General features: G+C 52.9%; 2 protein-coding genes across 4 annotated transcripts in view; one reads left to right on the top strand and one right to left on the bottom strand.

The window, feature by feature from the left end:
* ZBTB4 (zinc finger and BTB domain containing 4) overlaps window positions 1-26,537 on the bottom strand; it is a 50,865-nt gene that overhangs the window by 13,567 nt on the left and 10,761 nt on the right. Inside the window, exons 1-2 of one of the 3 annotated variants that reach the window (XM_035134646.3) lie at window positions 15,597-15,996; window positions 4,160-4,242 (exon numbers count right to left, since the gene is read on the bottom strand). The gene's annotated coding sequence lies outside the window, so the exon portion shown is untranslated. Of the gene's footprint in view, window positions 1-4,159; window positions 4,243-5,540; window positions 5,563-15,596; window positions 15,997-26,537 lie in introns of those variants that run through there. The other 2 variants (XM_060281905.2, XM_035134648.3) reach the window with 2 other exon arrangements.
* On the top strand, window positions 13,694-24,243 carry SLC35G6 (solute carrier family 35 member G6). Its single transcript, XM_035134649.2, has 2 exons — window positions 13,694-13,820; window positions 22,484-24,243. Exon 2 carries the CDS (start codon window positions 22,524-22,526, stop codon window positions 23,589-23,591), a length of 1,068 nt encoding a protein of 355 aa, XP_034990540.1. The 5' UTR covers window positions 13,694-13,820; window positions 22,484-22,523; the 3' UTR covers window positions 23,592-24,243.

The following is a 26,537-nucleotide window of genomic DNA, read 5'->3' as shown; positions in this document are numbered from 1 at the left end:
CTGATGTTGGGAAAGATTGAGGGCACTAGGAGAAGGGGACGACAGAGGACGAGATGGTTGGACAGTGTTCTCGAAGCTACGAACATGAGTTTGACCAAACTGCGGGAGGCAGTGGAAGACAGGAGTGCCTGGCGTGCTCTGGTCCATGGGGTCACGAAGAGTCGGACACGGCTAAACGACTAAACAGCAACAAAAATACGTGCTTGAAGCCACCCCAGATGGGCAGGAAACAACAACAACAACAACAACAACAGTAACAGGGAGGCTTTGCCTTCAGGGCTGAAATACACTCTGCACATGCCTGTCGGAACACGCCATTATATTGCCAGAGCCTGAGACCTGAAGTTTCGAGAATATCTGTACAGTAAATACATCAGAGAGAGAGAGAAAGGCAGAGGAGAAAAAAGTCCATATATTCCGTGGGGTTGGGTAGGGTCCCCGTGACCAGGCTATCCGGAGGGCAACTGTTGCAGACCTTTCCACGGACACTGCATTTGCCCCGAATGTGGAAATGAATGCGTCCCTCCCCCAATGGAACGGTCGCAGGAAGGGAAGCGGGGAGCAAAAAAACTTGCCGGCTCTGAAACGGTGGGGAGAGAAGAAGGATGGCGAATCGTAAACAAGATGCGAGGCAGGATGGATTTCTGCAGGCCTGAGTCACGAAGGCTGAGGTCAGCAGATTGCAGGGAACGGCACAGCAGCCTGGAAGAGGCCGGGGGGGGGGGGAAGAGGGGGACTGCAATGTTGGGTTTGTGCACTGGAGAGAGAGAGAGAGGCCAGAAAAAAGACCCTCACTTGGACCAGCCTACTGCTGCAACCTTTGCCCACCTAGTGCCCTCCAGATATTTTGGGACCGTGACTCTCGTCCACTGTGCTGGCTGGGACTTGCAGTCTGAAACCCGCAATGAGCACCGAGTTGGCAAATCTGCCTTCCCGACTTGCGTGCGGGTTTCTGAAAACCTACCAAAGTCACCCTGCTCAGTGGGGCAAGAGGCAGGGGGAAGCGCTCTGTCCCGAGCCTGGACAACCCAGAAGTTCCTACGTTTTGCCGCAGGTTCCGAGGGATTTTGAGACTTGAGTCTCTGCTCAAATTTTAATCTCCTAAAATGTTGGGTTCTTGAGCCTGGTTTGAAACCCCCACTTAGTGACCCTCAGCCACTTAGGGACTCTCTCTCTCTCTCTCTCTGCCAAGCTTGCCGTGCAGGGAAGTTGCAAGGACGAAACAGGGGGGGGAAATTGTTCCAGGCTTGTTGTAATGAAAAATTCCAGGCTTGTTGTAATGAGAAATGCAATTCACACATGCTCAGAGGCCCTGTTCACAAGCCGCCCTGCAGCCTTAGGAGGTGGTAAATTCAAGAGCCTTTCGGGCAAGTTCCCGCCGCTGCTGCTGCTGCTGCCTCAAAATTCATTCCCCCTCCCTCCACTCTCTGCCTCAGTTTTCCCCATTGAAAAACAGACAAATCCTCCCAAAAGCAACGAGGTCTTGTTCTTTTTTTAAAAAAGGGAAAGGTAAGCTCTTCGTGCAATTGGGAAGGGATGGGATGGCTATCGCCACCCTGCAGCCAACCACACGGCAACCAAAACAGATCAATAAAAACGGCTGCCAAACGGCCATACGTCTCATCAAGACAGGAACCCTGAGACTGGAGTCAGAGCCTGTGGACATAGAATCATAGAATCCTAGAATCCTAGAGTTGGAAGAGACCACAAGGGCCATCCAGTCCAACCCCCTGCCAAGCAGGAAACACCATCAAAGCATTCCTCACAGATGGCTGTCAAGCCTCTGCTTAAAGACCTCCAGAGAAGGAGACTCCACCACACTCCTTGGCAGCAAATTCCACTGCCGAACAGCTCTTACTGTCAGAAAGTTCTTCCTAATGTTTAGGTGGAATCTTCTTTCTTGAAGTTTGAATCCATTGCTCCGTGTCCGCTTCTCTGGAGCAGCAGAAAACAATCTTTGCTGCTCACTAGGTCCCACGCGAAACATTTAAATTGTAAAGGTTCCTGCCGTTAAAGTCTATTTCTGTTTGTAATTTAGCTCCGGGAGGAAAGGGATCTATGCTACTGTAACAGACCAGGCTTGTATGCTGATGGGGCTGGGAAAATATTAAGAGGCTGCAAACTCGGGGTGGGGACCCTCTAGGGCAGAGAAACAAACAAAAAAAAAAACCTGTGGTGTAGTGGGTCAGAGCATCTGGCTGTTAATCAGATGGTTGGTGGTTCGAGCCCACCCAGGGACTACTGTGGGCAGAATTCCTGCATTGCACGGGGGTTGGGCTAGATGACCCTCGGGGTCCCTTCCAATTCTAGGATTCTATGCCTGAGCAATTAAAGGGCACAGAAAAGCAGTAAAGGCACTTTTACTCCTCATCCTTTTCTTCAAAAAACCCTAAAACCCAGCTCTACCTCTCTTTCAAATCAGAACCAGTGAAGGTCCTGTGTGAGTGTCTGGAGGCGGTTGGAGGATGGATGGCGGCTAACAGATTGAGGTTGAATCCTGACAAGACAGAAGTACTGTTTGTGGGGGACAGGAGGCGGGCAGGTGTGGAGGACTTCCTGGTCCTGAATGGGGTAACTGTGCCCCTGAAGGACCAGGTGCGCAGCCTGGGAGTCATTTTGGACTCACAGCTGTCCATGGAGGCGCAGGTCAATTCTGTGTCCAGGGCAGCTGTCTATCAGCTCCATCTGGTACGCAGGCTGAGACCCTACCTGCCCGCCGACTGTCTCACCAGAGTGGTGCATGCTCTAGTTATCTCTCGCTTGGACTACTGCAATGAGCTCACCTTTGAAGGTGACCCGGAAACTACAACTAACCCAGAATGCGGCAGCTAGACTGTGTTTCCGAGCACAATTCAAAGTGTTGGTGCTGACCTTGAAAGCCCTAAATGGACTCGGTCCAGTATACTTGAAGGAGTGTCTCCACCCACATCGTTCTGCCCGGACACTGAGGTCCAGCTCCGAGGGCCTTCTGGCGGTTCCCTCCCTGCGAGAAGCCAAGTTACAGGGGACTAGGCCTTCTCGGTAGCGGCACCCACCCTGTGGAATGCCCTCCCATCAGAGGTCAAAGAGAACAACAATTACCAGACCTTTAGAAGGCATCTCAAGGCAGCCCTGTTTAGGGAAGCGTTTAATGTTTGATGGATTTCTGTATTTTAATATTTTGTTGGAAGACGCCCAGAGTGGCTGGGGGAACCCGGCCAGTTGGGTGGGGTATAAATAATAAATTATTATTATTATTATTATTATTATTATTATTATTATTATTATTAAAACTGTGAGCGATTCAGAGTTCAACGAAGAACCAGACAATTCAAGTCTGTGTGGAAATATGAAAGCCAGCAAAAAGGGTTGAGGGGTCCCAATGCTGGAAATATATTAGGGGCTAGATGCCTGCATGGGGATAGGTAGGACTGCGTTAATCCAAATATGGCTCAGCCAATCTCCAGAAGCAAATGCTTCTAAACCAGAGGCGAATGTGTGGCCTACAGATATGGCTGGACTCCAGTGCCCATCTTTGCTAACTATTGGCGAGAGCACAGAGGCTCGTTTTGGGCACCGTGCTCTCCCGCGATTTCAGCGCATGGAAAAAGCACGGCGTCACAAAATGCGAGTCGCATGACTCCTGCGGGAGTGCAGCCCCGGAAGATGGCGTCCGGCATGATGTGCAGAGCCAGTTCTCTGGCCTAGACCACCCAGCCAAGGAGACTTTTGGTGCGGCTGTTTTGCAAGGCAACCTTCAGACCGGGAGGACTTGGAAACAAACCCATGGGTTGAAAATGGCGAGCCCAACGGAACGTTCTAGAAGGAGGCAACGAGCCAAGGCGAGGGCTCTAGAAAGAGGCCGAGCCGAGTCATGGCAACCCGACGGCGGTTGCCATGGGGACCAGAGCTAGAAGTAGGGGCTGGCCTAGATCCAGGCACCGTTGCCGCGGAGACACAGATGGGGTGGTGACTGGCCTAGATCCAGCCGCTGTCGCTATGGCGACCGGAACAGGGAAACGGGGTGGCGTTTCCATGGAGACCCACGGCAGGCCTCCTTCCCCAAACCTGGCGCCCTCCAGGTGGTTTGGACTACAATTCCCAGCAGCCCCCTCTTTCCCTCTTGGCAGCGCCCCAAGGAGACCCAGTGGAAAGGAAGGGTGATGGACATCAGCCTTACCTACACGAGGAGACCACATCTATTGGGTGTCTGTGTCCCTGTTGCTCAAGATGCTGTCTCCAAATCTGTCTGAGCAGGATCCTCTGGGGGGGGGAGAAGAAAGAGACGGCGTGTTACCCCAAATTTAAACGGTTTTGTTATCCCTGTGCCCGACACACTTTAAATTCTGCCGCAAGAAAAGGAACCTTCCGTAGCCAAGCCATTAAAACCCTTTTTGTTTCAGTTTTGGATTTTTTAAAAAAGAAGAAGGCAGAAATGGTCAAATGGCGGGCAGAGTTGAAGCTGTGTTGCATTTTGGGTCAGAAACAGGATTCCAGGCCTCAAACACACCCACCCCTCAATCTAGCTGCGATTCTTTGATTCTATAAGGCGCAGGAATGAATCAAATATATCCCCCCCTCCCATTCATCAGAACTAGAAACTTGCTTTATTTTTAAAAAATAAAAAAACCGAGTGGGTGACTGGCTAGCCTTCCAAGGAAGAAAAAGCTTACGAAGGTCTGAAATTCTCCGTTTCCCCTCTGTCAAATATGACAGAAAGCATCAACCAGGATTTATCTTTTTTTAATGTGCCTGTTACTTCTGACTGAAGAGAGAAATAAGATCGGAAACAATACCCACTGCATTTAAAAATATTTTAAACGCTCGTGTTTTTCCACAGCGTCACTCTTTTTTTTAAATAAAAACAACAACCAACCATTGCTTTCATCACCTTTCCCTGAACGCTTGCCCGCCATTTCGGCAGAAAAGTTGTATCCGTTCCTCATATGTACATCATGGAAAATTTGCCCCTTTCGCACAGTAAAAAGGACTTTGTGATTAACACCTTCCAGCCCAAACTTACAGGTTTCAGTACATTTAGATTACAAAAAAAAGAGTCACATATTAAATGGCAGATGCTGGGAGCGAACAGCGAGAGAGGCTCGAAGCCTCAATTTTCCTCCTGAAAAATCGAGAAACCTTAAAATAAAATAAAGGATGTCACCAGCCTGCCGAGTTGCTATTTCGGTTCCCCTTTGAGCACAGATTTGCAGACTTTTTTAAAAAAAGGTTGTGCGGCTCAGAGTGGGGAAAATCGGTTCTCCCTTTCCCCGTCTTGCTGGCTGCCTCTTCTGCGCATCATTCACATAGGAGGGGGCACCACTAGCTTTGGGCCACAAACCACCTGCCTGCCCCTCTAAAACCAAGTCCTGGATTCGAATCCAGAACACTCAGAAGGCCTTGCTGCGACTCCAGCAGGCTTGGGTTCAATTCTGCTTCTAAGCACGAGATGCCATAACCCTCTCGCCACGGGACCTCAAGGCCTGGCTCCCTTCCCACCAGACAACCGCCTGCTCTGCTTTCAGAAAACCCCAAAGTCGAGGAATATCCCAAGACCCTACCCCGCGGATTTCCCCTCCCTGAATCGAAGCTTTCCCCGCGAGCGGTGGGGAGAGCTGAGCCGCCGAGCTTGCACAGCCAAAGGAACCCAATCCCCTGCCATTTCCGGAGAGCCAGCAGCGCAGACGGCCTTGTGTTAACATCCTCCTCCCAAGCTGAGCACTAGAAGAATGCAGCAAGGCAGGAGGGCAGAGGGGGCGGAAGAGGAGAGGAGAGGAGAATTAAAAAGCCCTTCCTGGCTGCCAGAGAGGCCACAGCCTCCAAGAGTCATTGCCTGACGGTCCAGGCAGCGTAACTTTTGCTGCGCAACAGGCCGGGGCGCCAGGATCGCTGTGATAGGCCTGCGTCAGCGTGTGTGTGCTGGGATCTGCAGCCTGTTGCACGCGTGTTGTCGGGTGTTACAGACGGGCGTAACCAAAGACGGGGACGCGATCCGCCACACCGACACCGTCGGGCCGAAATGGGCTTCAGGTGTCTTGGGTGTCAGCTGCAGAAGGGGTCCGCGTGGGTCCGCATTCCTCTGCAAAACGGCGGGTGTTATGTGTCCGTCAGGAGCAAGCCGGACGCTGTTTCGGTATGTGGGTCAGGCCGAGAGGCCAAGAGGCGTCACCCAATTGGATTCGGCCTGTGCGGGGAGCCCTCGGCAGCGGCGAAGGAAGTGGGTTTCTGCGTCTGACATGCGGGAGGCATGATGCGATTCCAGAACGGGCAAGGTGGTCAGGAGCGCGAGATGACGACGGCCGGGTTGGAGTGTGTCGAGTGGAGGCCGATGTCTCAAGAGGGTGTGCTTCTGGGGACCGGAGGAAAAGAGGAGGGTGACAGGGTGCACCCTGCGTCGATTTTGCAGGAAATCTGAAATATAATGGCGCTATGTGCATCATCGGAGCCGCGCAAAAAGAAGGCAGCCGGGGAGCTTTCTCTGCGCATCTTACAGCCGCAGTCTGATGGGAGACGTCTTAGGCAGAGCCTAAGATCATTGCAGTCCAGAGGGCAAGGGTTCAGAAATACTGTTAGGGCACGTGCTAAGTGGTGCAGTCGGGTACAATTCTGGCGAAGCTCCGAGGAGAGGGGAAATCACAACAAGGGGTGCAAGTCAGCTGTAGTTAAGGTGGAAGGGGGGTGTTGACGGACAGCCGCCGCCTGACGTAACTGTGCGTCAGGCGGTGTCCAGCCGATGCCGTTATGGAGCTAATAAATAACTCTTGACGGATTATTTTTCCCTTTCAAGCAAAGACAAGAAAATCCCTTCCAAAGCCAAAGGAAGTAGCCAAGCGCTCGCAAATCATTAACCGAAAAACAACACCAGGCGTCGCCATAGAAACATCAAACACTTCGGCTCCCTTTCCTTGGCCAAGCCATCGGCAAAGGAAGTCGCTTAAGACCCCAATGACGGAGGCTTGGAGTCCTCCTGGGCAACAGCCAGCTCCATCCAGCAGCTCTGAGAGGGGTCAGGAAAGGTCCTGCTGCAGAGCAAGCTGCAAGATCTTGAACTCGGGTCCTGGAAAAAGGGAGGGAAGGCTCCCATCTATTATCCCGGGCCGAGGATATTGACACAACTGCTTATCTGGGGGAAGTGGAGACTCGTGACAACCGTAGCCAATTGGTATGTCGGCGAGCAAAGGCACGGAACAGATTCCGAGCTGCAATTGGTCAAGTCAGCCATGACGTCATGCCGGTTCCTTCATCTCCTCCAACGCAACACGCCACCACGGCCCCCGTTTTTTACAGGGACTAAAGAAAAACCGCCTAAGAAAAAAACACTCGGCGTTCTGCAGATGCGCACAGTCTTAAAAATAAAAATCGCACCAATAGGCCTGTTTGCACATTTCCACAGGCAATCCCCACAGTGAACCCAATGCAAATGTGCGAAGATAATAAAAATAATAACCCCCCAGTTATTGCAAGATCTCTCTGGCACAAAAAAAGTCTTCCGAGCACCCGCAGATGATGCTGTCGTGTACTGGGATGTCTCAAGATGCTTGCAGCGCCCAAAATCTTAACCCAGCGGCAATGCGCTAGCACAGCACATGCATTCCATCATTGGGCGTGGGAATAAAGGGAAGGAGTGTGACCCAAAAATGCTCCTGCAACCAGATGCGGGGGTAGGGTGGGGGGTGGGCCTTGAAATAGCAAAGACCACACACCCCTCAAGCAAAATCTTAGGGAGCTGGGTATGTTTAGCCTGGAGAAGAGAAGGTTAAGGGGTGATATGACAGCCATGTTCAAATATATGAAAGGATGTCATATAGAGGAGGGAGAAAGATTGTTTTCTGCTGCTCCAGAGAAGCGGACACGGAGCAATGGATTCAAACTACAAGAAAGAAGATTCCACCTAAGCATTAGGAAGAACTTCCTGACAGTAAGAGCTGTTCGGCAGTGGGATTTGCTGCCAAGGAATGTGGTGGAGTCTCCTTCTTTGGAGGTCTTTAAGCAGAGGCTTGACAGGCGTATGTCAAGAATGCTTTGATGGTGTTTCCTGCTTGGCAGGGGGTTGGACTGGATGCCCCTTGTGGTCTCTTCCAACTCTATGATTCTATGAATATCGTCGCCTGCTCCCTCCAGACCAGGTTACACACATACATACACCCCTGGCCAAAATACACAACTCAATAATGCGCCGAATTGCCCCCTCTGAGCAAGGAGTATGCGCAATTAACAACTACAGCTACGAGAAACAAAGCATGTTGTTTTGTAAACAGAGGTTGTTTTTAAAGTAAAAAATGACTTGTTTCATTCTGTATTTTTGGGTGGCAGCCAGTGCTTCTTGGAACACGCCTGCCGAAATTAAGGGACAATGCTAGCTTGGGTTTAGTAATTTATATGGGGCTACTCTGAGTAGACACGTCGTCGTTCTCCTCGTTCTTTTGAGAGCCACTAAAGCAGCGTGGCAATCTTTAAAGATAAACACACAAACAGAAGCCCCAAAGCAATGCTATTTTTGTTGTTGTTATTTTTTATTTTTATTCTATTTTCTATACTGCTGCATTGTTTAAAGAAACGACCTCAAAGCGGTTTGCGACACATTAAACATCAAATAAAACCATCTGGAATGAAGCAAATGCAAGCGTCAAGGAAAATATTCCAGATCTTTTCTAAGTGGCATTTTGCTTTCCGCATATTCATTTACCTACTTAATTTATAGAGCTGCCCCATAGCAGAAGGACTCTAGGAAGGCAGTGGGGTGTAGTGGTTAGAGCAGAGGTCAGTAAACTTTTTAAGCAGGGGGACGGTCCACGGTCCCTCAGAGCTTGAGGGAGGCCGGACTATATTTTGAAGGGGGAAAAAAAAGGAACGAATTCCTATCCTCTACAACTAACCCAGAGATGCATTTAAATAAAAGCACACATTCTACTCATGTAAAAGCACCAGGCAGGCCCCACAAATAACCCAGAGATGCATCTATATATATAAAAATGTAAAAATCGTGAAACTGCGTTTTCCACTTTTCTTCGTAACTGCTTGACCAATCGTCCTGAAATTTTGACACAACAATCCAGGCCACTCCCCGAGCGTTGTTGGGGACAAAAATCCCTCAAATCACACACCTGGGCAGGTATAGACCTGGTTTTCCACCAAGTCAAACAGCACCCTCAAGTGGCGTAGTACCCTCCTCCACCCCTCCCTTCCTGTGAAATCTAAGCCACACCCACAAACCAAATGACATCATCAACCAAGCAACTGAAACCACCAAGGCGGCCATTATCAGACCCCTAGGCCCCCACCAAATAACCAACATTGCCAAGTGGAGGTAGGGGCCTGCCTGGAGGGGATGTGGGGGGGGGCAATAGGGAGCAGGGATACGTAATGGGTCAGAACAGGGTGGGGGGAGACACAGGGATGAAACCTGCCCTCTCCAAAGTATCTCGCCTCGACTCAGGGGGATCTGAAGGGGGGCTATTACCCTCCATTTCACAGACTAACGCACAGCAACGCGTGCAGGGCCAGCTAGTTTTAAATAAAGGGACATATTCTACTCATGTAAAAACACGCTGATTCCCGGACCATCCATGGGCTGGATCCGGCCCCCGGGCCTTAGTCTGCCTACCCATGGGTTAGAGCAGGCTTCCTCAACCTCGACCCTCCAGGTGTTTTGGGCCTAAAACTCCCATGATCCCTAGCAGGCAGGACCCGTGGACAGGGATGATGGGAATTGTAGTCTCAAAACATCTGGAGGGCCGAGGTTGAGGAAGGCTGGGTTAGAGTGTCGGACTGGGACCAGGGAGATGAGGGTTCAAAACCCCACTCAGTCACGAGGCTCCCTGGGGGACCTGGGACTCAGTCGCAGCCTCTTCGCCTACCTTTCAGGGTTGTTGTGGGGATTAACTGAGCGGGGGGGGGGGAACGGCGACAGTAAATGAGCTCTTCTGCTCACCTGCTTAAGAAAGCTGGAGGCGCCAGCCGGAGGGGGATGTCCGTCGTCAACCTGGCACCCAGAGATCTCCACGGGCCTGAATTAGACCCACGCCAGTGGGAGAACACACCTGGCTGATTTCTAACCCTGGTTGTGGGGCACTGTCCATAGTCAGGGGGGGCCACAGTCTCCCCAAAACCTCTAGCCTACGGGAAGCCTGCAAGCAGATTCGCCATTCTGAACCCCAAACCCTCCTCGGGGAAAAAAACACACGGATGACAGGAGGGGTATGTGTGTGAAACCCAACCCCTTTAAAATAATTTCTTCAGAGTAACCAGGGTGTGCGTGTGGAAGAGCGGCACATTCCCGGGGGAAAACGATGTTGCATTGCAGGGGGCTGGACTAGATGACCCGCCGGACCCCAAATTCCAACCCTGCAGCGAATCCGGGAGTGGGTGCTCCGATTCAGAAGCCCCTAGATTCAGGAGCACGGAGGACGGTTCGGGAGTGCCTTATCTGCGTCAAAGCCTCTTTAACACCCAGCTTTAAAGTTGTGTTCCATGTCCTAGCTAGGGGCCTGTCATGCAACGTTTTGGTTTTGAGTGAAGGCCTGGAAATGCTTTGCCTGGAAGAATGACCTTTTCGGAGAGAGGCAGAACGTCTTCCTGCTAGCTAGCGAGCAAACAAGCAAGGGGGAGGCCGGCCGGGCTCACGCAGCAATGAGGCAGCACAAAACCCGACGGCAGAGGAGAAAAACAACAAGAAGCCAGCGTAACAATGGAGATCAGAAGGAGGTTGGAAGCCCTCCAGGGAAAACACAGCCCAGCCCAGCCACAGTGTCCCCTGGAAATGCCCTCCGCCAGGGCTGGCACCGGGACAAGATGGCTGCCGGCTGGCCACGCAAGAGCCCCTCGCAGGGAGGGCGTCCGTGTAAAATGGAAACCACAGGCAAAATCTCGTGGGGCCCGGCCTATTCTTCCTACGCAATATTCACACACACACTGGTCAGATTGCCGGGTTTCCTACGGCCTTGTTTGGCTCCAAAATACTGGTGTTAAAACAGATGGAAAATGAGAGCGCTGCCCTTCGAACGCGGCCCTCCAGTCCTCCTATACGGCCCACGAAACGCTCCAAAGGCCACACCCCCTTTCTCCAGGCCACGCCCCTCACTAGGCCAGCTTGCTTGGCACCCACCATCCTTTCCCCGGTTTAGTGGCTAAGTGACCGACTGAGCCACGATCATGAAGTCCTGGGTTCAAACCTCACCTCTTCCATGAACTCAGAGGGGGCGTCAGGCCAACCCTTCTCTCTCGGTCCTCACTCCGCCCACCTGTAAAATGGGGGTGGGTGGGGAAGAGGGATAATAGCGATTTACCCCACATGTGCACCCGTTTGGTTCAGCAACATTTTCACGCGAATTATAGCACGGTACTTTATTTTTAAAGCATACTTTCCCCTATTTTAAAATGATTTTTTTAAAAAAATGTTAAAATCTCCAACATGCAAGGGGAATGGGAAAGAACGACATACTGAACCCGAAGGGCTGCAAAGGGGCTGTGTCAGGTTTGTGTATTTTCTGTCCTGGGATAGCTCAGTCAGTTGAGCACGAGACACTTAATCTCAGGGTCGTGGGTTCGAGCCCCGCATTGGGCAAAAGTGTCCTGCATTGCAGGGGGTTGGGCTAGATGACCCTTGGGGGTCCCTCCCAACTCTGCAATTCTATTCTTTAGTCTCTCTAGATCCCATCTTTCCTCTAAAGAGCTCAAGCTGGCAAACGCAGCTCTTCTTAGTGACATCCTTGCCACGACCCTGAGAGACAGGTTAGCCCGAGAGTGAGGGACGGGCCCAAGGTCACCCGGCGAGCTTCGCGGCCGAGCTGCCTGGCCTTGGCAAACCTTTCCTCACTGCTTGGCCTGCGCCAGCCCTGCGGTCCTCCGGGGAGTGGGGGCCACACTCGGGCTAGGAGCAGGGCTGCAGGGGCCACCCGCCTCCCCCAGAAAAAAAAGGCAAACAGGTCTCAAAACATGCTTCTTAAAAACAGGTCCCTTCAAACGCAGGAAAGCAAGTGGCTGTTTTCTACCCTTTACCGATATCCCAAGAAGCTAACCCAAAGTGCTTGTTTGGTGTTTTTTTTAAGGGGGGGGTGTAGATTTGCACGCATCCATCTTCCCCCATTGCGTCGCAGACCCTTCAAAAGCTCACAGACAAACACAGAAGCTGGGGTCGGCCGTTTTTGGGCAGGGGAGAAAGGCACACCGTCGTTCGTAAGCATGTGCGCACCAGAGAGCTCTGCGCATCCACAAAACAAAACAAGCCTCTCGGCTACGCACTCGGCACGGACATCCGCTCACAGCCACATTCTCCTGCACGCGCAGGGCTGCTCTTATGGGATCGAGGGGGGGGGACACACATCCTCATACGTGTCACCTCATGCGGCCGTGCATTTGACGGCCTCTCGCTCTGCACCTGCACGGAGCCCCGAGTGCGAAAGAGGTGGCCAGGTTGTGAGAGGAGAAAGCGTTAAGTGAGGGGTGCAGGCAGGGGCATCTAATAGGGCCAGAGAAGAGCGTTAAGGGTTTGCGGCAGGAGAGGGTGCCAGCGAGAGGGGAACGCGGGTGAGGACGATGCTTACAAACAGTGTGGTGCAGTGGTTAGAGCAGGCTTCCTCCAGATGTTTTGAGACTACAATTCCCATCATCCCTGACCACTGGTCCCGCTAGCTAGGGATCAGGGGAGTTGTAGGCCAAAAACATCTGGAGGGCCGAGGTTGAGGAAGCCTGGGTTAGGAGTGTCGGGCTAAGAGGCCAGGGTTCAAATCCTCCCCTGCCCCCCACAGCCACAAAGCTCACCGGGTTCGACCTTGGGGCCAACCGCTGCCTCTCTCAGCCCAGCCTACCTTGCAGGGGTGTTGTAAGAATAAACTGGGGAGGTGAAAGACCATGCGCTTAAGCTCCTTGGAAGGAAAGGTGGGGTGGAAAAAAGGAAAAAACCAAAAGAAATAAATGTGAGTGAAATGAGGGCAGGGGGCGTGTCGAGAGGGTGTGTTTGGTGGCAAAGAGAAGATACCAGACGGGAATAATTTTGTATGTAAGCTTACGTGCAAGATGTGTGTGTGTGTGTGGAAATGACGCTGCAATGATGGCCTAAGGAATATGGGGTTAATAAAGCCAGTTTGAGAGGGGGGAAATCCCCAGCCTCAGGGTTTCATAACAGCGCCGCTAAAAGGAATCTGGATGTGACCCTGATCTTCCCTCTTACTTCCCGCTGAAAGTTGAGATCGGCCACCAAAAATGTGAAATATTTTCCCCAACCCTGGCTGGGGAGGGCATGACTGAGGAGGAACGGAGAGCAGGCCGGTTGCAAAGAGCAGGGCCCTCACACAAGGCAGAGATGCCCGCAGTGCAGCATAGTGGTTAGAGTAATGGACTAAGGCCTGAGACGGCCGGGTTCAACTCCCTACTAAGTCACAAGGCTCGCTGCTGGGTGACCTTGGGACATTTGTCTGTTCCCAGGCTAGCACACCTCGCAGGGTTGTTGTGAGGACAAAAGGGAGGGGCCGGTGTACGCCACCTTGGAGGAAAGACGAAATACGAATGAATTAATAACAACATGAATGGAGGGTGCTGATGTTAGCTAGGTTTGGCGTGACACCCAGTTTGGATTTTCTGCCTCAGGCCTAGAAAAATGGCTCGGAGGTTTCTGTTTAGGATTCGGCACGTATTTGTCACAGGAGTGGGAGATAGGGAAAACAGGTCTGAGGCACATACAAGAAAGGCAGGCGAAGCGAGAGGGCATAACGGTAAACACAAAGGGTCTGCTGAACACGGTGAGCACAAGGCTCCGACAGGTGTGTGGCGAGGTTGTCGTGAGGAACGGGACGGCACCGGAGAGTGACACGCACACCCAAGACACGCGAGATGTTTTTTTGGAGGTAAACAGATTACGAAGGAAGGAGTCAGTGTCAATAACAGGCAGTGTTTTTCCTGACGGAATGGTAGGATTGGAAGGGACCCCCGAGGGTCTTCTAGCCCAACGCCCTGCAATGCAGGGATCTAAGGCAGGCTCTGCCAACCTGGTGCCCTCCGGGGGTTTGAGGGCAGTGCGGGGGCTGGTGGGAGCAGTCGTCCAAAACCTCCGGGAGGCACCGGATTGGCAAAGGGAGGTCTGAGAAACGGCACATGGGGATGTACGTGAGGCAGGTTGATCAGCGCCTGAAAAGCTGGGACCACGGCCGCTGTGGGCGATCGGCGGGAGGCAAACTTCTGAGGTGCACCAAGCCTGCGCTGTTTTGGGCTTAGGGTGAGCGCTGTCGGGTCAGGAAAACAACCAGAGCCTCAGCCACGTTAACCCTCCGCGTTCCTTGCAGAAGAGAGAACGGAGGAGAAGACCAGGTGAAGAGATGAAGGCTGAGCCAGGATCCCTTCTAATGAGGTCACCCTCACAGCCTCTCCCCCCCTCCCGCTGCCCTTCATGTTGGGGTGGGGTGCTGTTCGAGGGTGCCCATCCCCATTCCCAAACACATATCCTCTTCAAAACTCGCCCTTTGCCAATATTTTTGCACACACAAAAAAAAACTCCATGCAAGCGGAGATCCCTTTTCTAACCCCCAAATATCCAGGTCGCCCCGAACACTTCCAAAAAAGGATCCCCCGCCGAGATCCAACGCCTCTCTTTTAACCCATGAGAAGCACAGGAGTGCGTGAGCCTCGTGCCATCCCAGCAGCCGAAGAGAATCGCCCGAAGCCACCGGAGGCACCTACCGCTGCTCGCCTCCACCCCGCGCGCACAAGTGCGCAGCTCCGCTCGCTAGGATCCCAGATCCAGTGTATAGGATGGCTGCAGAAAAGCCGCGGAATCCTCTCTCTCTCTATGTATATATATATCAGGGTACCTTCCAGAATTAAAATTAAGAAAGCCAGATCCACTACCACAGGCCCGAATTTTCGGCCCAGGGGTCCAAAAAATATCCCGGATCGCCCAGGGGTCATTTCCGGAATAAGGGGGGGGGGCGGAGACCCTTCAAGGTCTCTCCCGTCCATTCCTCCCGCCCCCTTCCAAAAGAGAGAGATCGAAACATGCAATTCGTGGTGAGGATGCTAAATGCGCAGATTCGCCTCCTCTTTCGCTGCACCGCTCCCCCCCCCGAAAAACACACACCCAGCCAAGCAGGCTCTCCCCAACCCGCACCCCCTGTTCCTGAATCCCCGGGCCGACCTCTTTCCGAGCGCCTGGAGAGTTCTAGAACCCCCGCCCTGACAGGAGGAAAAAACTTTCCCTTTCTTGGGTGGTTGGGTCTGTTTGTTGGGGGGTGGGATGTCCCTCGGTTCTTTCCCGGGACTGGCGCGAACCCCCTCCCTCCCCAGCTCCGGAGATCCGGATGCCCAATTACGCAGCTGGCTGGAGAGCGGCGCGCCCCGGCGGCGATCTTGGCGCGCGTCGCGGGGAGAAAAGTGCCGTCGCCGTGCGCCCCATTAGGACACCCCTCCCCAAACATCGCGGGGCCCCGGGACGATCCCCGACCGACCCCAACCCCACCCCAGCTGGCGATCCAGGGGAGCAGGCCGCCTTGGGTAAGGGCGCTTGGCTGGGGCCCTCTCCGGGCGCCCGCGGGCAGCCTCGTCCTTGTTTTGCGCGCCCCGAGGGGAGCGCACGGGACCGGGGCGCCTCGGGTAGGAGGCTCCCCCCGTCGGGTCGGCGAGCCCCCTACCTGCGTGTCTGCTGCTGCTGCTGCAGCGACGCGGCGAGGCAGCCCAAGATGGAGTCTTCTCGCCCCGCCATTCATGCTCGCAGCCTGCTTGGCACGGGACGCCGCTCCCCTCGCTCGCCGCCGCCGCTCCGCGCTCTCCACTGGCTCCGGCGCTCCGCTCAGCCCGCAGCCGCCGCCGCCGCTGCCTCCCCCTCTGACATCATCGCAGGCTCAGCCGAGTCGGAGCGGCTCAGCCTCGGCGCCGCCGCGGCAGCCGCACGCAACTTCGCCCTCGGTGCGGGCCAGCCCTCCGGCCCCCGGGACGCCCCCCAGGAGAAGCCAGCGAGCGAGTGCGCACGTCGGGAGAGCTTGCCTACATCCAGGCAGGGTCTGGGGAGGCTGCGGTGCGGGGTGCGGGAAGAGAAGACACGCGGTTTCGAATCACGCGTAACCCTCCCCCCGCGTTCGTCCCTGCAAAGGGAGGCGCCTCTGATCATGTGCAGAGCGCCTTTTCGCCCTCGCGCGTAAGCACAACGCACTCGGGGGATGGCAACGGAATAAAGGGGAGAGCGGGGCGGGAGATACTGTGAGACGGGGCTTACTCGGAAGCAGGTAGGGTTTCTGGAAGGTGTCACCGATCATGTGCAGAGTGACTTTTCGCCCCCGCCTTGCGCGTAACCTTACAACGCATACACCTCTCGATGCCAACAAAAGAAGAGGGAGAGGGGGCAAATATACTGTGAATTGGGGCTTACTCGGAAGCAAGCAGGGCTTCTGGGAGGTGCCACTGAGCATGTGCAGAGTTCCTTTCCGCCTTCACGCGCCAGGACGACACAAACTCTTGACTGGTGTATGCAGATACAAAGGAAAAGAAACAGGGTAATTGTAGAATTGGGCTTCCTCGGAAGTAAGTCGGTTTTCTGGAAGCTGCCGCCCCTTCTCTAGGGCAGCCCTCTGCAAACAAGGCCCCTTGGGGGTGTATCAAACGTCAGTTCTACTCAGATGGGCACACTGAAATGAATAGGGGCAGTTGCGGGTCTACCTCAAGGAAAACTGAGCCACCTACACAACCTTCAATGGGGCTTCTTCCCATGTATAAAACTGCAGCCTCAAAGTGCAAATGTCTTACAAGAGAAATTCAGAGGTCAAAGTCTTGACAGGCTTGACAGGCATATGTCAGGAATGCTTTGATGGTGTTTCCTGCTTGGCAGGGGGTTGGACTGGATGGCCCTTGTGGTCTCTTCCAACTCTGTTTCTATGATTCTATGATTCTAAGTCTATTCTTATTATTATTTGCATTTATATCCCACATTTTTTTCATTCAAGAAGCTCAAGGTGTTGGGCAAGCTTCTCCCCTCCTCATTTAATAACTCCACAACAACAGTAGGTTGGACAGACTGGGAGACACAGATGTTCCCAAAGTTCACCCACTGAGCTTCATGACCCACAAGTGATTTGAACCCTGGTCTCCCAGGTCCTGGCCAAACAACCTTAACCACTGTACCACAATTATCTACCCTCAAGCATGGATTTATTCTTATCGTTGTTTTATTCTTATCCCAGCTGTACATAAGCTGTGATTGAGCGGGCGAGACCAAGTGTGGGTCAAAAGGGCAGTTTCTGAATGTGCTGTAGAGCAGGGTCAGCGACCTTTTTCAGCCCTGGGCCGGTCCTGTCCCTCATACCTTGTGGGGGGGGGCAGACTTTTGGGGGGGGGATGGTGAACGAATTCCTATGCCCCACAAATAACCCAAAGACGCATTTTAAATAAAAGGACACATTCTACTCATGTAAAAACATGCTGATTCCCGGACCATCTGCAGGCAGGGAAGTAATGTTGTTTAGTCGTTTAGTCGTGTCCGACTCTTCGTGACCCCATGGACCATAGCACGCCAGGCACTCCTGTCTTGCACTGCCTCCCGCAGTTTGGTCAAACTCATGTTCGTAGCTTCGAGAACACTGTCCAACCATCTTGTCCTCTGTCGTCCCCTTCTCCTAGTGCCCTCAATCTTTCCCAACATCAGGGTCTTTTCCAAGGATTCTTCTCTTCTCATGAGGTGGCCAAAGTATTGGAGCCTCAGCTTCACGATCTGTCCTTCCAGGGAGCACTCAGGGCTGATTTCCTTAAGAATGGATAGGTTTGATCTTCTAGCAGTCCATGGGACTCTCAAGAGTCTCCTCCAGCACCATAATTCAAAAGCATCAGGGAAGTAATAGTACCACTGTATTCTGCTCTGGTCAGACCTCACCTGGAGTACTGTGTCCAGTTCTGGGCACCACAGTTCAAGAAGGATACTGACAAGCTGGAACGTGTCCAGAAGAGGGCAATCAAAATGGTCAAAGGCCTGGAAACGATGCCTTATGAGGAACGGCTTAGGGAGCTGGGTATGTTTAGCCTGGAGAAGAGAAGGTTAAGGGGTGATATGATAGCCATGTTCAAATATATACTGTAAAAGGATGTCATATAGAGGAGGGTGAAAGGTTGTGTTTTCTGCTGCTCCAGAGAAGCGGACATGGAACAATGGATTCAAACTACAAGAAAGAAGATTCCACCTAAACATTAGGAAGAACTTCCTGATAGTAAGAGCTGTTCGGCAGTGGAATTTGCTGCCAAGAAGTGTGGTGGAGTCTCCTTCTTTGGAGGTCTTTAAGCAGAGGCTTGACAGCCATTATGTCAAGAATGCTTTGATGGTGTTTCCTGCTTGGCAGGGGGTTGGACTGGATGGCCCTTGTGGTCTCTTCCAACTCTATGATTCTATGATTGAGGCCGCCATTGGGCCGCATCTGGCCCTCGGGCCTTAGGTTGCCTACCCCTGATGTAGAGGGAAGCGAGGGGCAGGTGGGGCCTGGGAAGGGAGCCCACCTCGGAGAAGGAAAACTCTGGTCCTCAATCTCCACTGCCTTGCAGGATATCTTTGGGAGAAGAAAAGGCTCAGGGGTAAACCCTCCTGGAATGGAGTCCCTAAAATGGTTGGATGGCGCCTTGCATGCCTCCTTCCGGCAGGATCCTGCAGCCAAGCTGGTGTCAAACGTCTTGCTCTGCTTTCCTTTGGACCACATCAGCGAGCTCCAGAGGTCTTCAGGGCAGCCCAGGACCTCCCCACACACTGCCCAGGCTTGTGCCCCAGAGAGGTCATTCAGTGCTGCTAATGCAGCGGTTTGACTTCACCCCTGAAGGTGCACTCCATTACAGTATTTCTGGAGACAGACAGACAGATGCCAACAACAACAGAGAGGAGCAAAAGGCATTCTGCATATGTTTTAAGGCACTCTAGTCCTCACTTGAATATTTCAGGCCTAGGAGCACAGATTCCAGAGGCCTACAGACTGGAGCGAATTAACTCAGGTGGTTTCTTTAATAATAATAATAATAATAATAATAATAATAACAACAACAACAACAACAACAATAACAATAACAATAATAATTTATTTATACCCCGCCCATCTGGCTGGGTTTCCCCAGCCACTCTGGGCGGCTTCCAACAGAAAATAAAACACAGTAATCTATTAAACATTAAAAGCCTCCCTGAACGGGGCTGCCTTCAGATGTCTTCTAAAAGTCTGGTAGTTGTTTTCCTCTTTGACATCTGTTGGGAGGGCGTTCCACAGGGGAGGCGCCACCACCGAGAAGGCCCTCTGCCTAGTTCCCTGCAACTTGGCTTCTCGCAACGAGGGAACCGCCAGAAGGCCCTTGGTGTTGGACCTCAGTGTCCGGGCAGAACGATGGAGGTGGAGACGCTCCTTCAGGTATACTGGACCGAGGCCATTGCTAGAGAGCCTCTCCAACAGCTTCCCCCAGCCTAGTGCTCTGCTGATGTTTTGGGCCACAGCTCCGGCAAGCACAGCCTTATATTCCAAAAACACCTGGAGGGCGTTGGGTTGCAGAACCCTGGAGGGGAAGAAAAAAACCACCACCACCCATCCATCATCCCATTTAACTTCCTTTGGGGTAGACCTGTTCATTCCTTACAGATGCCAAGGAAGTGACTCCAGCCTGGGGGAAGAGGCCCTGAGGGCATGATGTCATAGTGGCGCAGGCAGGCAGGATGACATCACAATTTCTTCCAGGCAAGGGAGCCAGGCTAGGCGATTTGAGGAGGTGTTGTGTTTGTGAAGGTAGGTGGGGGCTGGGAGAGTTGGGGAGGGCTCCTTCTACAAGCCCCGCTCTTTTCTCTTTTCCATCCCTGCTCCCCGAGTCACGGGGGGGGGGAGAGGACTTCAGAAATGCTGCCTCTGCCCCCCCCCCCCGCACAGCTCCATGGCACCCAGAGCACTAGATTCCCACCCTTCTAGAATCCAGGCATAGAACCCAGACGCCCTGACAACAGACAGTGTAGGAGGGGAGGTAGGATCAGATCGGTGTGGGAGAGAAAGGGGTGGCTTACAGTCACCCCGCACTCCTGACCCTAGGAAACATGGAGGAAGAGCCCCGGTTCTTTGGTATACCTGCGTTGAATGCAGAAGTCACTGGGTTCAGACTCCGACGGCATGACAAGGTAGGGCTGGGGGTGAAGCCTCTCTGAAATCTTACCACTCGGCAGGGACAACACTTGAGCTGGACAGACCACTGTGGTCCGATTCGGGCAGCTTTCTCCGTGAGAAAATCCCTGCCCTGTGGAAGATCACGGGATGCCCTTGGCTCACTGCTCCACCCACCCACCCCAGGAATATTAGGCAGGTGGTTGAGCTCAAGAAAGGAAAGGTAGACTTCAAAGAGAATCACTGGGTATGCGGCATAATGGTTAGGGTGTCAGACTGTGGCTTGGGAGACCAGGGTTTGAATCCCTCTTGGTCGTGAAGCTCACTGGGTGACCTGGGGGTCTGTCCCCATCTCTCAGTCTAACCTACCTGACAATGTTGCAGGCGGTTGAGCTAGATGACTCATGGGGTCCCTTCCAACTCTTACAATTCTATGAATCTAAAGTTGTTGGGTGATAAAATGGGCAGGAGAACGATGCACACCACCTTGAGAAAGGGTGGTATGTAAATGGATTGAATAAAGAAAACTATTAAGAACAAAAACAGATTATAAGGGGAAACAAGGAAGAGGGCAGATAGCAGACAATTTGGTGGTCATGGATGGAAAGCAAATGAGAAAGCTGGTCCAATGGTCCAGTCCTAGCCCAGGCACAGCATTGGGGAACTGGTTGCAGAATTCACAATCTATCCCAAAAACCCTAGCAGGGTGCAGTTAAACTGGAACTCCCTGCCACAGGAGGCAGTGATGGCCACCCATCAGAAGAGGAATGGGCAAGTTCCTGGAGGAGTAAGGCTATTGGGAGCTCCTGTGCTCTGCCTCCAAAACTTAAGGCAGCCATGCTTCTGAATGCCATTTGCTGGAAAACGCAGGAGAGCAAAGGACTCTTGCGTTCGAATCCTGGTTGCGGGTTTCCCACAGGATAGCCACTGTGGGAACAGGATGCTGGACTAAATGGGTTATTGGCTTGATCCAGAAGGCCGTTCTTACGCTCTTAATATTTGAAAACGGTCCTCTCAACTCTCCTAACTACATAAAAAGTTTTAATTTCACATTCAGTTACAGTGGCATAGCGTGGGTTGCCTGGGCCCGGGGCAAGGCAAGGATCCTCAGCTGCTGCTACAAAAGGGGCAATAACTCTGCGGCCTGCACAAGTGGCAGCCGCAGCACCTGTGAGGGTTGAGTACAGTGGGGGAACAGGACAAGGGGTTGTTTGGGAGCGGGTAAGCCCATGCAGAGGGCGCCCTCGCACCTGACTGTTGCCCAAATCCACTCCTCATTCTGCCCTCACAAATATTGGGAGATTTTCTGTGTGAGGGGGAGGGCATGCTATTTTTTAGTTATTATTACTATTATCTCTTTTTTCCCTTTGGAAATTTTGTGCCCCTAAGATCTTTGCACCCAGGGCAACCATCCCCGTGGCTACGCCACTGCTTGGTTAACTTAAGACTCCATTTCTGAGACTCACTGCCCGTCTGAGTAGACAAGCAGGCGGGTTTGGAGTTTCATCAGACTACAAGTTGGGGAATCTGGCTTAAAACCCTAAATTGATGGTTGGGAAATAAGTTTTCACTTAAAACAGCCCCCGTCTCTCCTTACTTGCAACTTATTTCTGGCCTCACAACACTCCCCCGAGGCGGGCTTGTTTAGAAACTGGGCAGGTGCATAAAAGCTAGCGGCAGAGGTGTGCCACTCGGACAGAGACACCTGGCCTCGCTTAATAATAATAATAATAATAATAATAATAATAATAATAATAATTTATTTATACCCCACTCATCTGGCCAGGTTCCCCCAGCCACCCTGGGTGGCTTCCAACAAAATATTAAAATACAGAAATCCATCAAACATTAAAAGCTTCCCTAAACAGGGCTGCCTTGAGATGCCTTCTAAAGGTCTGGTAATTGTTGTTCTCTTTGACCTTTGGTGGGAGGGTGTTCCACAGGGCGGGTGCCACTACCGAGAAGGCCCTCTGCCTGGTTCCCTGTAACTTGGCTTCTCGTAGCGAGGGAACCGCCAGAAGGCCCTTGGCGCTGGACCTCAGTGTCCGGGCAGAACGATGGGGTTGGAGACGCTCCTTCAGGTATACTGGACCGAGGCCGTTTAGGGCTTTAAAGGTCAGCACCAACACTTTGAATTGTGCTCGGAAACGTACTGGGAGCCAATGTAGGTCTTTCAGGACCGGTGTTATGTGGTCCCGGCGGCCGCTCCCAGTCAACAGTCTAGCTGCCGCATTCTGGATTAGTTGTAGTTTCCGAGTCACCTTCAAAGGTAGCCCCACATAGAGCGCATTGCAGTAGTCCAAGCGGGTGATAACTAGACCATGCACCACTCTGGCGAGACAGTCTGCAGGCAGGTAGGGTCTCAGCCTGCGTACCAGATGGAGCTGATAAACAACCTCCCTCTGTTTCCCCACCCTCTCCTGCAGGTACCCGCTGGCTCCCAGCCATCTTTAGGCACTCCTGCCCATGGCGTCTCCCCCGGGGCCCTCCGGCCGAGCAGCCTGGACGGTGGCCGACCTCCTGCGCTTCTCTCCCCCGCCCTGCTCCCCGCCGCCCCCGCCACGACGCCCGCCCTGGAACCGCTACCGCCTGTCCGACAGCATGAAGGGCCTGCTGGTGGCGCTGTTGGGGGGCGGCGTGCCGGCCGGCTTCGTGGCGCCCTTCACGCGCATGGCCAACGAGGCCTCAGGCATCCCTTCGCTGGAGATCCTCCTCTTCCGCTGCATCCTGCACCTCCTCTTTGCGTGCTACCTGCGCTGCCAGAAGGCCCCTTGCTTCGGGCCGCCGGAGGCCCGCCAGCGGACGCTCCTCCACGCCTCAATCAATGTCATCTCCATTGGCTGCGCCTACAGCTCCTTCATGGTGGTGCCCAGCGGGAACGCCGCCACCGTCCGCAAGGGCTCATCGACCATCTGTTCCGTCCTGCTGGCGCTCTGCATCGAGAACGGCAGCCTGACGGGGTACGACTGGTTCGGGCTGCTGGGCAGCACCCTGGGCCTGATCATCATGGTGGTGCCCGACCTGCTGGACCTCGACAAGAGCACCCAGCTGTACGACACCTTCGGCTACGCCTTGGCCTGCCTCGGAGGGATGGCGCTGGCCCTCGGCCTGGTCATCTTCCGGGCCCTGGAGTTCCCGGCCAAGCTGATGACGGTGGCCTTCCTCTTCGGCGTGGTGGGAAGCCTGGTGTGCTCACCGGCCATGTTCCTCCTGCAGCAGCCCGTCATGCCCCTGGACCCCTTGACCTGGACTTGCGTGGCGGCCATCAGCTTTCTGGCGTTGGTCTCCTTCCTGTGCGCCAGCTACGCCGTGACCAAGGCGCACCCGGCCCTGGTGTGCGCCGTGCTGCACTCCGAGGTGGTGGTGACGCTGGCGGTCCAGTACTACGTCCTGCGCGAGGCCGTCACGCCCTTTGACATCATGGGGGCGGGGGTCATCCTCGGGAGCATAGTGATCATCACGGCCCAGAACATCAGCTGTGACGCGGCCGAAGACGAGGAGGAGACCATCGTCCAGCTGAAGGACGGCAAATAGCTGAGGCAGGGCAGGAGCTTCGAGAGACTCCAGACTGCAGGAGGTGGGACCGGAAGCAGGGGACGTCCAAATGTCCAGCCAGGGAGGGCATTGCAACTGATAAGATGGTGGTGAGGCTTCGGACAAGGTAGCCGTTCGTTGCCTTTTGGACATGTGTGAAAAACGGCCCCACAACCCAATGACCTTTTCTAAGGAAAGGCCAATGGACACTAGATAACTTGGCTGGGACAACTATTGGGGTCCACCTGCATCTCAGAAAGCGGGTTCAGCGCCTGGCGAGAATTGAGGGGCTGAACAGGCATTGACTGACTTTTGATGCGGCAGGGCCTCCCACCAGCCTGTTTTTCTTACTCGGGAGTAAGCCGCCTCGAGTTCAGCAGGCCTTAACTCCCAGGTCAGGAAGCATATAAAGATGGCGACCTAAGAAGGGGCTGCTGGGTTTGCGTGTTCGCTGGGCTTTTCCCTGGAAGCCAACAGAGAAATTCATTCCGTGGAGGCTGCGATCAAATGGCAGCGGAAGAAAGAGCCAATCGCGCCCCATCTGGCTGGTTTATTTATTTCTTTATATTTATCTGCATGTGCGGAGACAATTATTCTTATCTCATATTAAAAATTTGGGAGAGGGTGGCTCTTAGTACAGCCCTCCAGTGTACACTAGTGGCCAAAATTGTGGAACCTTCTGGGGAAAAAAAAGTATTTTCAAGGTTTGATGGCTCATACCACCACTTTGTTTTGGAGTAATCCCAGTGTTTTTTTTTCCGTGGGGACTCAGGGGGGGACGCATACTCCTAAACCTTTTGTGAATTTAACAGGAGAAGAAATTCACTGTATTCCCACCCGCCCCCGATTTGAACTGTGTTTCTTTTTCCCTGGTGGCAATTTTCTTCAGTCAAAATGAGAGTACCCCTAAACATTTTTTAAGGAAAAAAAAAGCACTGAGTTATACCATAAAATTTGGTATCAATGGAAAGATAATTTAATGACGAGTGTAATGCAATAACTTTTTATGTAGGATTATCTATTACAACAGCAGTCATAAAGAAGAAACGTGAAACGCACAGAAAAAAATGAGATATTCAGGTTAAATTGCCGTGTTGGCACTTTGCGATAAATAAGTGGGTTTTGGGTTGCAGTTTGGGCACTCGGTCTCTAAAAGGTTCACCATCCCTGTATGAATTTGTAGGGTGGAAAATGGTGGACAATACAGGAGAGGCAAAAGGAAGGACATCGTCACACACAGCGTTAAACTGCGGAACTCCCTCCCACATGATTGTAGCGACGGGCACCCATTGATGTGGCTTCGAAGGGCATGTGCCCCTGAATAACACCACTTTCCAGGCACCACACATGGGCATGCCAATTGTTTTGTGCTCCGGTCTTGCTTGTGGGCTTTGGCGGGCATCTGGTTGGCCACTAAGAGAACACAGTGCAGGACCAGAGTGGGGTCCCCTTGGCCTGATCTGGCTGCAAACATCTTATATGTTATTGTCACTGATGGGAGTTGCCACCCAAATAAGTGGTAAGAACACAGTTTGGGCATGGCTTGACCAGGTCTGGGTCCACCTAGCCCAACAGTCTATAAATTAGTCTGGAACTCTAGCCGAGGCCACGTCATTAAACGGACTCTGCAGCACCCAGGCCACAAACTTCTCATCCCGGAGCTGAACAAGGAAACGGCAGAAGCTACCTTCGTAGGGCGGGACCCAAACCAACAGATTCAAATTACAGTGGTACCTTGGTTCTCAAACTTAATCCGTTCTGGGAGTCTGTTCCGACTTCTGAAACCATTCGAAAACCAAGGGGCGGCTTCTGATTGGCTGCAGGAGCTTCCTGCACTCGAGCGTAAGCCGTGTCGGGACGCCCGGCTTCCGGAAAACGTTTGCAAACCGGAACACTTCTGGGTTTGCGGTGTTCGGGGAGGCAAGCCGTTCGAGTGCCAAGGTACCACTGTACAAGAAAGGAGATTCCAACTGAACATTCGGAAGGACTTTTGGGCAGCAAGAGCGGTTCGGAGGTGCGAGACTCCTTCACTGGAGACTTTTAAGCAGAGGTTGGGCAGCACTGGGTCAGGGATTCCGTAGCTCCCATTCCTGCATTGCGGGGGGGGGGTTGGATGGATGACATTTGGGGGTCCCTCCCAACTCCACGCTTTGCAGCATTCTGAATTTGGTCAGGCATTCATAGAATCATAGAGTTGGAAGAGACCACAAGGGCCATCCAGTCCAACCCCCTGCCAAGCAGGAAACACCATCAAAGTATTCTTGGCATATGCCTGTCAAGCCTCTGCTTAAAGACCTCCAAAGAAGGAGACTCCACCACACTCCTTGGCAGCAAATTCCACTGCCGAAGAGCTCTTACTGTCAGAAAGTTCTTCCTAATGTTTAGGTGGAATCTTCTTTCTTGTAGTTTGAATCCATTGCTCCGTGTCCGCTTCTCTGGAGCAGCAGAAAACAATCTTTCTCCCTCCTCCATATGACAGCCTTTCATATATTTGAACATGGCTATCATATCCCCCCTTAACCTTCTCTTCTCCAGGCTAAACATACCCAGCTCCCTAAGCCGTTCCTCATAAGGCATCGTTTCCAGGCCTTTGACCATTTTGGTTGCCCTCTTCTGGACACGTTCCAGCTTGTCAGTATCCTTCTTGAACTGTGGTGCCCAGAACTGGACACAGTACTCCAGGTGAGGTCTGACCAGAGCAGAATACAGTGGTACTATTACTTCCCTAGATCTAGATGCTATACTCCTATTGAGGCAGCCCAGAATTGCATTGGCTTTTTTAGCTGCTGCATCACACTGCTGACTCATTCCATCGGAGGGAGGCATCCATAATCGACTCCCCTGCTCCGCCACCCCAAAACTGATACTGCAGATCTGCCTTCAGCTCGGGTGCCCTTGGGGATGCTTCCGACAGCAAGCCCAAAAGGCTGCTCCCTGCCGGGGCTG

Source organism: Zootoca vivipara, chromosome 12 (assembly GCF_965207765.1).
Source record: "Zootoca vivipara chromosome 12, rZooViv2.hap1.1, whole genome shotgun sequence".
Taxonomy (NCBI): domain Eukaryota; kingdom Metazoa; phylum Chordata; class Lepidosauria; order Squamata; family Lacertidae; genus Zootoca; species Zootoca vivipara.
This window is presented reverse-complemented; position numbering and strand designations above follow the sequence as displayed.